Consider the following 13220-nt stretch of genomic DNA (forward strand, 5'->3'; position numbering starts at 1 on the left):
TGGTGATATTATTTGAATTAGCAAAATACTGCAAACCATGAAGAGGTCATCAGAAGAAGAAATAGCTGGAAAAAAAAAAAAAAAAAAAAAAAAACTGGGCTGTGGCACTCAAAAGAAGCAGGAGCCTGGTCTGTAACCACAGCAGTCTAGGAGTCTTGAGGCGGGAGGATTGCAAATTCAAGCCTGGGTGATGTAATGATTTATTGAAACCTGGTCTCAAAATTAAAAAAAAAAAGGGGGGTGCTGGTGGTGGTGGGTGGATTTGAGTGTAGCTCAATGTCAAGACCCTGGGTTCCATCCCAATCCTGGAGGTAAAAAAAAGAATTAGGAAGTTGTTCCTAGAGAAATTGTATATAGGTTGCTACCAAAGCAAAATAAAAATGTTAAAAGAGCAGAACTTAAACTGATAAAGACGGTTAGAGTGTAGCAGAAAATACCCTCCTCCAGCCAGTATACTTTCAGTTGTTGTTAGTTGCCCAGGTAACTTCTAGTTTACTTTCAGTTCCTGTTACTACTGTCTCCTAGAAACAGCTGGTCACTTCGATGCAAATTGTAAGAACCAATCAAAGACAGCCAAGTACTCGGCTTCTGCACTTCCAGCCTACCCACCCTATAAGAAAGCTAGCCCGCTACTGTTTAGGGACGGATATTTTGGGAAGAAATCCCTATCTGTGCCAGCCAACATTAGATAAACCTCCCTCCAAATCCTGGGGGATGTTTTGGTGTTTGTGTTTGCTGCTGCAAGAGTATTTGGTAGAAATCCTAGAGGGAAAAAATAGAAAACAAAATGAAAATGACAATAGTTTAAACAAAACAAGAAGAAGAAAAGCACGGTCCTGGAAAATCTCTGGGGAGACCTCTATATGCTGAGGACCCAATGGTGGATCTGGTACCCTCGTCTGGGTGGGCCTCAATTTATGTAAAACCAGGGCCCCATGCAGTAGACTGCAGTAGACTGGGCTGGAGATTTCTGATGCATTGCCCCTCTGAGAAGACCTCTCCTTGGCGGCTAGGGGAAGGGGAGGAAACCACATTTACTGGGTAAGATAAAACCCTGTCCCCATAGCCCCTCTCCTTCAGGGACAGAGCTGCAAATATTGCAGGAGCCAAATTAGACAGAAATATTATAGGCAGCCAGGCCCTTGAAAGATTTTTTTGGTACCAGGGATCAAACTCAGGACCTTGCACTTGCCAGGCAGGCACGTAAGCCACTGAGCTATCACTCTGGCCCACACCTTGAAGGAGATAACACAGAAGTCAAGATACCTTACAACTGTGGGAGGGATGATGCTCCCACTGTGAGCCAGACCTGAAGACCAAAGAGCAAACAAATGCTAACCTCCCTGAAGATTAGCATCCCGGACTGATTATTACCCTGAGAAAGCCAAAAAGAATCCTTATCTGATGGCTACCAGATAAGGTCCTATTTTACATTCATGCCCCCTTGCTCTATGACTCCCTTCCCCATTTGGTCCCAGACTTAATTTTACCTGAGCAAGGGTGCTTGTAATCGCATTGGTTGACCATGGTTTTGTCCCACCCCACATCCACCTAAGTGAGTTCCCCCTTTCCCCACATGGTTTTACACTATAAAAGTCCCTGGAAGAGACAGTGTCTAGGGAACAACCCACTCGTGCTCCTCTCCTGTCCCTCTCTCAGACAGGAGCTTTCTTTCCCTCAATAAATATATTCTGCTCACAACCTCTGTTTGTTCCTAAATTCATTCTTCGGTTTTAGAGAACATGAACTCGTGCAGGTCAGGTCGGGAGATCATTTTTCCCTGTATCATTTGGAGGTTCCCTGTATCATTTGGAGGTCACCCACCCGAGATGTTTTTCTCCCTGTATCACAATCACAGATGGGATGACAGGCCTTGAGAATGACGCTGGGTCTCTGCCAAGTCCAGCAGCCCTGATGTGGCCTGGACAAAGGTGTTTCGCTGTTCTTCAGGAGTGCTTGATTCCAAATAAATAACTCAGTTGCTATTTGTCTGTCTGTCTGTCTGTCTATCAAGTCGGGGGCTTCCTATTAGTTCAGGCTGGTCTTGAACTCACGGAGCTCCTCCTGCCTCAGCCTCCTGAATGCTGAGAATTACAGGTGTGTGCCACCATACCCAGGGTCACTGTTGCCTTTAGAAAGCCCAATCCCAGGCCTGCCTGAGGCCACCCACGTTTAGAGTCGAAATCTGAGCATGAATCTTTCCTTCTAGGCCCAGAGAGCCTCCCAGAATATAAACTTGGGCTTTGTCATTCTCTTAAATACAGAAGTTCTTAACACAAATGCATTTCCTTAAAATTAAATTGAAAAGGTCCCACCCACAGCGACCTATTCCTAGTAAAACGATTCACATTAAGAAAAACTGAAAACCAGTCCAGATCATCCGTGGGGCATTCAAAGCAAGGTAGCCTGCAGGACAGGCAGCGCGGAAAGCTACACTTGTCTAAGCAGGCACTTCGTCCGCTGAGCCATCTCACCAGCCCAGGCAGTTCTTTTTAATACCAGACGGAGGAGACAGCTAATTCTGTCCACAGGGTGGAGACACAACAGCCTAGTTTTCAGGAAAGGAGCCCCTGAAGGGTTGGTAACACAGGGCTCAGCAAATGGGAATTTGTGGCCTGAGGGCCAGGCATGCGCAGTGGCCACTGCTCTGGGTCTTGGATGGGTGGGCTCAGCAGGGGGCGGGGCCTGGCGGCCGGGGCGGGGCCTGGCGGCCGGGGCGGGGCCTGGCGGCCGGGGGCGGGGCAGCTTCCTGCCTCTGCCGCAGCCTTTTTGCCTCTCAACTCCAGCCTGAGAAGACCATTGGGTTGAGGTTGGCTTTTCTTGGCTCCTGTGGAAGCGACATCACGGTTATATTCGGTCAAGGGCTGCCTTACAGAAGCCTCCCTCCGAGTCTGCTCTCTCTGTCCTGGCCTGTATTTCTTTCTCTCCTACCTTATGCTTTCCAGTGGCCCTGATGGTGTTGATTTTTCCTGTCTTGATGCCGCGATGCTCCCACCCCCTTGCTCGTGATTGGAGGAAACACGGGCACATGGTGTAGAACTGCCACTGGGACCCAAAGGAAGGTGTGGAGGGGCATCAGGAGCACGTCTACCCCTGGGCACAAAAGCAAGAGGTGACCCCTTTCTTGCTTTTGGACGTGACCCCTGGACTCTTGCAGCCATCTTGCCACCGTGAGGAAAGCTAGCGTTAACAGAAAAAGGCGGGCTGGGGAGATGGCTCAGTGGAATAAGCGCTTCCCTGGCAAGTGCAAGGGCCTGAGTTCAATCCCTGGTTCCTCAAAAAAAAAAAAGAAAGAAAGAAAAAATAAAAATAAAATAAAGTAAAGATGACTTGTATGTACTCTGCAGCCTTTAAAAAAAAAAAAAAAAAAAAAAAAAAAAACAGAAAAAGGCGAGGAATACCGAGGTGAGGGTATTCCAGCCTAAGCCTGGGCCTGGAGCCACTGTCCTTTAGAACTTGTCATGAGAGATTGTCCTCTTCCTTAGGCCAGCTCAGTTGGAGTTTGCTCTTTGCGGTCAGGACATTTTAGCTGCTACAAATACACAAAAGTTCCTTGCATTTATTTTCCCCACAGCCATAAAGATCTGCTAGTTATGATCTGAAAAGAAGCGCTGAGGAATGGAAGAGGAGAGGGGGTCCCTGGGATGCGAGATGGGGGATAAATGATTGTGGAGTCACAGAATATCTAAAATGCATTCACAAAAACGTAAAAGTTAATTTTTAAAGAAAAAAATTAGACAACAAAAATAAACAGGAGAGTCAGGGAGATGACGCAGTGGAATAAGCACTTCCATGGCAAGCCAAGGGCCTGAGTTTAATCCCTTGTTCTGAAAAAAACAAAAAACAAAAAACAGGAAAAGGGCTAGGGACATGGCTCAGTGGCACAGTACCTGCCTGACAAGTGCAAGGCTCTGAGTTCGATTTCTGGTACAAAAATAAACAGAAAAAAACCTCAAACATTTGCACAGATCAGCAGACCCAGAGCAAAGCAAGTCTCAGCAGAGAAATAAAAAGAGTCCCCCAAAAACCTCCGGCACACAGAGGTGACCAGAAGAAGTGAACCCCAGTAACCTGAGGTGTGCAAAAATGCCACTGCTTCTTTCATTTTGTGATTTCACTTATTCGGGAAAGCAAAAATACACTGATCCTTCTTAGGATCAGTGTGGTGGCGCACACCTATAATCCCAGCATCTGGGAGGCTGAGGCAAGAGGATCACTGAGTTTGAGACCAACCTGGGCTACAAAGTGAGCTCAGGCTACTTTGAGCTGCATAGTGAGACCCTGCCTCAAAATGACAAAACACCGAAAAGCAACAGCCAAGAGCTTTCCCAGGTTCTCTAACTCGGTTTTCTTGGGAACTCTGAATTTTCCTAAGGCTGTGAGAAGCGGGATCTGTGAGCATACGGGAGCCAGTGTCATTTCTACCACCCTAATGCATTTATTCAGAGATGGAAAGGTCACATGTGGTGTCCCAGGCACTATCGTATAGATGTTTTTTTTCCTTTTCTTTTCTTGCAGTGCCGGGGCTCAAACTCAGGGCCTTGAAGCCATGCAGTGAACATTCTACACTGAGCTGCAGCCCCACTCTGCGCTGCGGATTTTATTTCTGCTCTCTAGAGTGTCTAGCACTGCACTAGGAGAGTTAAATGCACACAAGTCTTCACTCTAAAATAACTACTTCCCCAAGGGGAATTCCTACGCCCCTCATTCTGTGGCATGGTCCCAGGTAGGTGAGCCTTTGAATTCAACCTGAGCATGGCTGAATGCTCCCCTGCTGCCTGCTTCCCCAGGACTGGACCTTCCAGAAATTCTTCTAGGGCAGGAGGAAGTAAGCTAGCGCTCACCCCAAGCTCTCTCCACCTGACTTGTTGGGGCCCAGGGCCAAGTCTTCAAGTGGGCCCTGTGGATTCTGCCCTGGCCCGCAGGGTCAGGGACTGAATTGGCTCAGAAGCTGCCTCCAGGGTCACCCACGTGAAAGTGACAGGCCAGCCTCACCTGCCTGCAGAAGCCAAAGGGGTCAGGGACTTTCTCCTCTGAAGAAAAAAAAAATGTTGATTTCCAGAAGATGACACATAAATGGCAAGAGTTGAGCACAATTATAGGTAATCTACAGCTATATTTATAAGATAAAGTTAAGCCCACAAAAGTCTGGAAGTCACAAAGCACTGGGGCCCAGAGTCAGGACAGGGGCCTGGCCCTGCAGTCAGGTCATCCTGTGTGGTGTCTTGCCAGGCGACAGGCCTACATGTCATAGAGCCGGAGCTGCTCCTGCACGTCACCATCGGACATCTCGCCAAATGTCTCCTTGTTGTCCTTCATGAGCTTGAAGATGGCGGCCAGCTGCTCTTTCTGAACTCTGTCGAGAAGAAGGGATAAGAGGAAAAGGAGGCTCCCACCCCCGCGACCAGGGAGGGAGACTACATAGCTGTGGGTATTGTTCCTGCCTTTGCTTTTTGGTGTAACAGTAAACCAAAACAAGCAATGGCGCATATCTGCAATCCAAGCACTCAGGAGGCTGAGGCAGGAGGATCATCGTGAAGTTGAGTCCAGCCTGGGCTACACAGTAAGTTTTAGGGCAGCCATGGTGAGACCTTACCTCAAAAACCAAAACTCAAAACAGGACAGAACTCACTTAAAATGTAGACACTACTTTGCTCCGACACACCCCACGCTGGGATTCTAAGTTTCCGGTTAGAACCCTGTAGAGGTTGGGGACCCGCAAGTATCCCTTGGCGTCCCAGAGCGATGCCTCACTTTCCCCATGCTGATCGTGCGTCTTACAGTAAGGCAAGGCAGAAGAGAACACGTGCCATGGAGCGGCTTGAGCTCGTAGGAAGAAACCGCCCTCGTTTAGAGGGATTTCTAGAAGGATAGGAAGAGAAGACGTCATAGCCCACTGGGGAAAGGGACAAGAGGATAGGTTTGAGAGGGAGCTGGGCAAACCCTGTGTGGGCTCCCTGCCTGGAGAAAGGGGAGTCTTCTACTATACACAAAGATGTACTCTGGCAGGTGGTGGCCGCGCTCCTCTTGCCGTGGCACGGATGAAGACTTTACTGCACTCGGGCTCTGTTATCTTTACGAGGCTCAGTCACACCAGCTGCAGGCTCAGGACCACTCCCACAGCAAACACAAAGGGCAGAGCCACAGAAGCCAGGGGACAGCGTGGTGCTGTCAGTGCCCCCCTGGTGCCCTGTACTCATCCCCTGGGCGGGCTGCCTGTGGTACCCTCTCCCTAGGCTGGGTCCTCGCTGCTGCAGTTCCTACCCTCTGCATCACACTACTGGGGGGCTTGGCACCTTGAGAAGAGAGAAGCCACACCGCAGGTCAGACTTCGCAGCCCAGGGGGCCCGTCTCAACATCTGGCCTTATGTTTGCTGAACACACTCCTTCTGCAATAACTCTCGTCCTCAAGCTATACCTTCTGCCCCGCCACCAGGTGGCATATAGAAGTTCAAATACTTAAAGTCCCAATTCCCAGCCTCCTTCATCTAGGAGGTAGGTTGATTATTATTTGCTTATTATTTGGCGGAACCGGGGATTGAACTCAGGCCCTTGCGCTTGCCAGGCAAGCGCTTATCCTACTGAGCTATCTCCCTGGCCCCTTAGGAGGTAGGTTGAGTAATATAGTGTTTAAATGTCTAAAACTTGATTACAGTAAAAGAAGCATTGCTAGAATCCCCTCAAAAATATTCCCCCTTGCACTGGAGGAGATAGCTCAGTGGCTTAAGTACCTGCCTGGCAAGTACAAGATTCTGAGTTTGATCCTTAGTACCAAAAAAACCAGCCCTCTTGCTCGATACTCATTTTCCTATCACTACTGACACCTTCTGAAGCAGGTCTGGAAGTTCTCTTTCATGAGTCTTTAATTACACTGCTGGGGCTGCTGTGACAGCCCAGACTGATCCCAGATAGCGACCTTTCGTGGTCATTCTGACTTGGGGCAGCGCCAGAAACCACATGGCACCAGATTCGGTGGAGAAGGCAAGTAAGGACACAGAGGGTCATCCTTGTGAGCCTGTCTTTCTGCTGAGAGGCACTCAAGAGCAGCACAGAGTCACACACTTTTTTTCACAGCTCACAGACACCACAGAGGGTTTCCAGAGGCGATTCTGAAATTGACAAGAACAGTGGGACGCGTGTGCTCAAGGAGAAGGCGGTGTGCTCTGAGGGGCATGAACAGCAATGTCTTCTGTCATCAGTTTGTGAAATTTAAACACTCACCACAGTTTTCGACTTGTGTGGCTGGCTCCCCTGCCTGGAGAGGGAGCCAACAGTACATACTCTGTGCTCTGCTGCAGGTCCAAAGACATGGGGATCGTGAGCTGGGAGCCGTGTGCCGAGCAAGGGATGGCTCCGTTGCCCATGCACGTGGGCACCTCCCTGAATTGCTTATTACAAGCTGCCACACAGAGGTGGCTGTGGCAATTTCGTATTTTAAACAGGGTGATCACAAGGCGTCCTACTGTATGAGAATGATAAGAGCATGAAAAGAAAAAAAAGAGCCAGGTGTGGTGGTGCACACCTGTAATCTCAGCACTCGGGAGGCTGAGGCAGAAGGGTGGCTGCCGGTTTGAAATCTGCCAGGGCTGCAAAGTGAGTTCAAGGCCAGTCTGAACTGCACTGGGAAACCCTGTCTCAAAAACACAGGAAAGAGAGAGAGAGAGAGAGAGAGAGAGAGAGAGAGAGAGAGAGAGAGAGAGTTCAGTTCAACCAGTTCCAAAAAGATTGTTTTGTAAAAAAACAAAGCAAGCTGAAAAAACACACAATAACCAAGGTCATCTACCCAAAGTTTATTGGACCCAAGAAAGGCAGAATACAGAGTCAGGCCATTAGGCTATACAAGGCCTGCTGCCTACAAGCCAGGTCTGGAAGTTTCCAGACAAACCTAGACAACTACACTCAGAGGGAGTCACTACTTCATATTCTTCCTATTACTAATATCCTGGCTCGGACAGGGCTATCACTATTGCTACTGAGAAATGCACGAGTACATCTGCTCATCACACGTGGCTCTGTGTCAAAGGCATTGGCTGTGTGGCTGTTCCTTTGTCCCCTGTTCTGCCTGAAGCCCTGAACCGAAGGAATGGAAGCCAAGGTGAAGGCGGCCGGAAGTCCTTGCCTGGGAGCGGATGTTGGACATTTCCCAGCCTTCCATTAAATGCAAAGTTTTCCTGTAAACTTATTGCTCTAGAAAAAAGTGTTTTAACTAAGAAATCTAAGTACTATAAATTGGTCTAGTATAAATGTCAAATATAAAATTCCAAGAAGCTAAACTGGGAGTGATCTGTTTACCTAACCTATGAAACCTTCCAGGACAAGGCATAGCCCAGAAATCTCTTAAACTAACATAATTCTTATTGCTTCTGCCAGAGCAAAAGTGGAGATTCTGCTGAGCTGGTAAAAATGTCAGTGAAAGGGCCTCTTTAGCAACAAGAGGCCTAGACCCCCACCACCTCGAGGTGACAGGAGGGTAGTGGTGAAGCCAGTACTGGCTTTGGCTTTTTGTGATGCAGTAATCAATATGGCACCCGTCATCTCTGGAAGGAGCCCACAAGAGGAAGAGGGCCCCGTCAGCCATCCCTGACAGAGCTACCGAGTTTAGCCGCACTGGTCTGTCATTCCTCAGTCTTTTGTGGGTTGGCTTCAGTGAGCACAAAAGGAGGAAGGCTGAGATAAACTGCACTCTGATTTTTAAAATGTTGGAGACACTGAAGCTGGTGTTTCCTCGGTTGTAACGGATATGTGGAGAGCAAGCTTGGGTGGTGAGAGAAACTCAAAGTCTGACTCATCTCTTAAAACCCTTCAGCTTAACAAAGGGACCCATTCAGTTGGGGTGAGCATCTCCAAGCAGGGCAAGGCCGAAGGCACTGCCAAGGGTCTTGCCAGTCAGGGAGGGGTCTTGCATCTCAGAGATTTGTAGGTAAGCCCACCCCCAACTGTGTGGGCTCCTCTCTGGGGGCTTCTGTGTTATCACTCAAGCTGTTAAAGATGCCAAAAGGGAAAGCATTCAGGAGGAAGCTAAGGATAACTTCATTATTCTTCAGTTCTGTAAAGAGAAATAGGGAGAAAAAGACAATGTATTTTACTTATTCCATCTTACAAGTGCACTGCAAAAGGGAGAAGGAAAATGTTTGAAGTTGCAGAAGCCACACTAGACGCTGAGTTCGCAGCCTGCTTCTTGCCACTGGTAGCAGGACAGTCTCAATGAGAGACGGGCCAGGCCCTGCAGAGATCCTGTGGACCTCTTGTGGAGCCGGGCAGCCACTTTCTGCCTCTTTGAGGCATCAAAAGCAGCCAGACATTCAAGCTTGACGATCTTTGGCTGGATGACGTTTCTGCCACCCTACATAATTTCTAGTGCCTCCTGGCTGGGTTTTGTTTTGCCTACAAGTTCTTCCACTTGTAGAAGTGGAAGAAGAAGTGGGCCAGAAGAAGGGTGCGGCCACTCTTAAAAGACAGAACACAGGCAGGGCATCTGATTCTGTGCCTCTGGCGCCCTCTCCTGGAGGACAGAGTCAATGAGAATTTGAAATTCACTCTGGAGGGTTGATTTTGATTTGATGGGTATGTATCAGGCAGAAGTACTAGAAGAGTAATCCTAGAGCTATGGTTCCTCCATCTCCTCCTCCCCTTCCCCGCTGTGCCATACAACACCCTCCTCCAGAGTCACATCTATTTCCTGAAGAGGCAGGACAGTCCTGCAGACCTTCAATGCAGGAGCATGGGGCGGTAGAGCTGTTAGCCCCAGCCCAGCCTGCATGTTAAGTTCTGCTTTCCCTCTGGGACAAGCAGGTGGAAAGGACTGATGAGCAGGAGGCTTCTTCCTACCATGGTGTGAAGCCAGCCAAGCCTCGCCAGCCTCACTAGCTCAGGGTGAGGAATTGCGGAAGGGGGAGGCTTCCTATCTCAGCCTGCACTGAGCTGGAGGTGGCTCCTCCCAGACAAACTGTGGTGGAAACCCTAGGACACCTTCAGAAGCAGAGGCAATGCCAGGAAAGCATGAGAACCTCTGTCCAGAAGAGACCCAAGGGGGTGAGCCGTCTGGACAGCAGGGTCTCAAGCAGCTTTGCAAACCTGACCGCCTTGCCCGTCCCTGGCTTTACCTGTGAGCAGGCCAGGGCTAGAATAGCCAGGGCAGTTCCTGGGGAGAGCTCATGTGGAGCCTCCAGCTTCCTCACTGCCAAGCCCTGAGAGCCGAAGCTGGCCTTCTGGGGCCTGCCTGAGCAGGGAACCACCACCAACGCAGTGCCAAGCTAATATGTTCTGGGAAGCACTTAGCCTGAGCTAGCTTGCAACTCAACTGTGTGCCCTGAACACGGAGGCACAGAGACCAGTAGAAAAGGTTCTGATGGGCAAAGAAGCAATCGTTCCACTGCTGGCTTCGGTTCAGTGGTTTGACAATAACATGTGAGTTATGTTTCACAGGAAAATTCTAGAGCAGCTCCCTGAACCCAGCTAGGTCCTGAACTGTCCTGCAGGCCATCTGCTCCTCCAGCCCCTGCGGGGACTCGTGCTAAAGATGAAAAAACAAAGCCAAATGGACCAGCCTCTGCAACCTCAAGCATTGCCATGTGAGGAACAGAAGCCACGTGGCCCCCAGGGGGCCGCAGACAGCTCAGCTGGGACCACATGCAGGGGTAGGCGGGAGGGGGCAAGCAGATGTCACGGCATGCGAGAGCCGGGGGGCGTGCTGGGCAGGCCTCGATGGAATGGACTGGAACTCCACTCTGCCCTGCCTGCAACCTCTGCCAGCCCCTCCTCCACTTGGGCCACTACTATGGTGCCCGAGTCAGGGACTCCACCCTCATCCACAAGCAATTCCTAGACAATGTCACTACCCCACAGAAGAGCAGAGTGTGCACCGGTGGTCCTGAGACCCCTACAGGCTCCCTGGGGGCAGTCCTTTTGGGTGAGGGAGGTTCCACTTTCTTTGAAAATAATGCAGGATTTTCCTTCCGGCCTCCAAGGCCTCAGCTCTGAACAGAGGTGGCAGTGGCAGGCCAGTTGCAGCCTGGCCCTGGCTTCTCCTATTCTTTAACTTTTTTTTTTTTTTTTTAGGAACCAGGGATTGAACTCAGGCCCTCTCGCTTGCCAGGCAAGCGCTTATGATTCTACTGAGCCATCTCCCCAGCCCAGGCCTCTCCTATTCTAATGGTCCCTGCAGGTCATGCCGCGCCATCAACTGAGCAGAACAAGGTCACCGTGCTGCCTTCACCCCGTCTACAGACCTTGGAGGCCAGCTGGTGTACCAGACCCTCTCTGTGCTCAAGCCAGCGACACTGTTTGGGGATTTGGGCGCCACACAGCAGCATCTGCTAACTTCCTAGCTCTGCCTCCAGAGCTGCAAGCAGATACAGACCACGGGAAAATGAGTGACGGTAGCTGGGTCTGGTCACACGGAATCTGTACCAGCAGGTGGGGGACAATGTGTGGCCCTGGCCACAGTCCACAGTCCTGGCTCTGATGATCAGAACCCACCCATGCCACAGTTCAGAGCAGACTGTTCTCAGGGTATCTGTCCCCTCACTGTCTAAAGCCATGACGGTGACCTAAAAAGGCTGCCAGTGAGGAGGAGTCCACATTGCTGCAGCAGCCCCACTGAGGGTGGCTTTCCCAGCTCACAAGGGGGCGCTAACACCCCAAACATCAGAGACTTACTGATGCCTCTGGAAGCCCCTGGCCCTGGGAATCCCTCATGCATGACAAGAATGATTCTGGCTGTGGTGGAGCAAAATGCACCCCCAGGTTATGAAGGCGGTGAGGAATGGGGTTTAGACCACAGCGGCGATGGTACTGGGGACACATTAGAGACGGTGTAAGGGAAACACCACTAGTCTAAAAAATCAATCTCCTTACCAAAAGTTTTGCAAGAATGTTTGTGGCTCAGGACCTAGAGAACTTGCTACAGGGAAGTGAGGTCAGAGGTCAGCTCAATCCTGCAATATAAAGGCAGCATATGGGGTCACAGGAGTGGAAGCAGCTGAGGGTGTGTCTCCCTCCTGCCTGAGCCTGAGGCCAACCCCTGAGGCCACACGGGAGCCAGGGGAGCCAGGCACCGGGAGGGGAAACAGTGGCCAAATGGGGCATCAGGCAGGGTGGCTGGGGTCTGAGGGACTGGGGCAGGTGGCATATGTGCCCCGCCTACGCCGCAGCTTTGCTCCAGGCAGGAGGTGCGCCCTGCCTTTCCATCTCACCCAGCTGGGAAAACGTCTCAGACACACAGGGCTCCAGCACGTGGTGGGGTGCACACCTGCTTCTCCGGCAGCTGGGAGCACCCCCAGTCCGGCGGGACTGGGTGGAGGGGAGCGAGGAAGGGGTGTGCCAATGGTTCTAGAAGCTGTAGTTGGAGGAGCAGAACAGATAATGCAGGACGGGAGGAGTGGGCACACTGACCATGGGACGCACACCGAGACCCTGCTCTGCCCCCATAATTAACAGGCTTTGTCATGGACTTTAGGCAAAGGAATAGCAGGTTCTGCTGGGAAGGGGGCAGGCTGGGTAGGGGCTGTGGGCAATGCCTCCATGTGCCCCTCCCACATCATCAGCTGCCTCCCCCCAGCAAGCGCCCCAGGACAGCTCCTCCCTCAGTGGGCAGGGCTGGATGTCACTAGGACAGGATGCGAACTGGAAATGAAGTATGCTAGGGGCATGATCTACAAGAGCCCCGCCTACACTCCCTCGGATTGCGAGAGCCAGGAGCCCACCTCTGCTCCTCCTCCAGTTCTTCTTTGGTCATCATCTTCTTGTACTGGTTTCCCCTCAGCTGCCCGGGGCTGTACTTAAAGGAGAAGGCCTCTCCTGTAAAGGGAAGATGGTAAGAGCCATGTGGAGATTCAAACCCTTCCTCCTGTCTCTTCCCCTTTGTTATTTATGTTTTTCAGACAAGGTCTTGCTGTGTAGCCCAGGCTGTCCTCGAATTTATGGAGATTCCCCTGCCTCAGCCTCCCAAGTGCTGGGATTATACCCGCCCTTGTATTAAATTTTAAAATAAGCACCTCGAACAGAGAGGGCCCCATCCGTCAGGCTCGGGTGGCCCATGCATAACCCTCCCTCCAGCTCAGGGACAGTCCCCATCCTCCCAAAGGGCTGGACACTCAACATTGTCTTCTTACCCCAGCTCCTACCTCTAAACTCATCCCGTTTTTTTTCCATGCAATCCTACAGCTCCTTATATCCTGCCCTTGAAACAAACAGGGACCACAGAGATGAAATGAGGCAGC

General features: G+C 50.7%; 1 protein-coding gene across 4 annotated transcripts in view; it reads right to left on the reverse strand.

Moving 5' to 3' along the window:
* Positions 1-5096: 5096 nt before the first annotated feature.
* The window catches only part of Mxra7 (matrix remodeling associated 7), a 35960-nt gene continuing 27836 nt past the window's right edge, over positions 5097-13220 (reverse strand). Inside the window, exons 3-5 of one of the 4 annotated variants that reach the window (XM_023714163.1) lie at positions 12705-12798; positions 11857-11936; positions 5269-5356 (exon numbers count right to left, since the gene is read on the reverse strand). In XM_023714163.1, the coding sequence (XP_023569931.1) occupies positions 11903-11936; positions 12705-12798 (128 nt within the window). In that variant the 3' untranslated portion in view covers positions 5269-5356; positions 11857-11902. Of the gene's footprint in view, positions 5357-7770; positions 9047-11856; positions 11937-12704; positions 12799-13220 lie in introns of those variants that run through there. The other 3 variants (XM_023714162.1, XM_023714161.1, XM_023714164.1) reach the window with 3 other exon arrangements.

This window comes from Octodon degus, unplaced genomic scaffold, assembly GCF_000260255.1.
Source record: "Octodon degus isolate 3935 unplaced genomic scaffold, OctDeg1.0 scaffold00033, whole genome shotgun sequence".
NCBI classification, from domain to species: Eukaryota; Metazoa; Chordata; class Mammalia; order Rodentia; family Octodontidae; genus Octodon; species Octodon degus.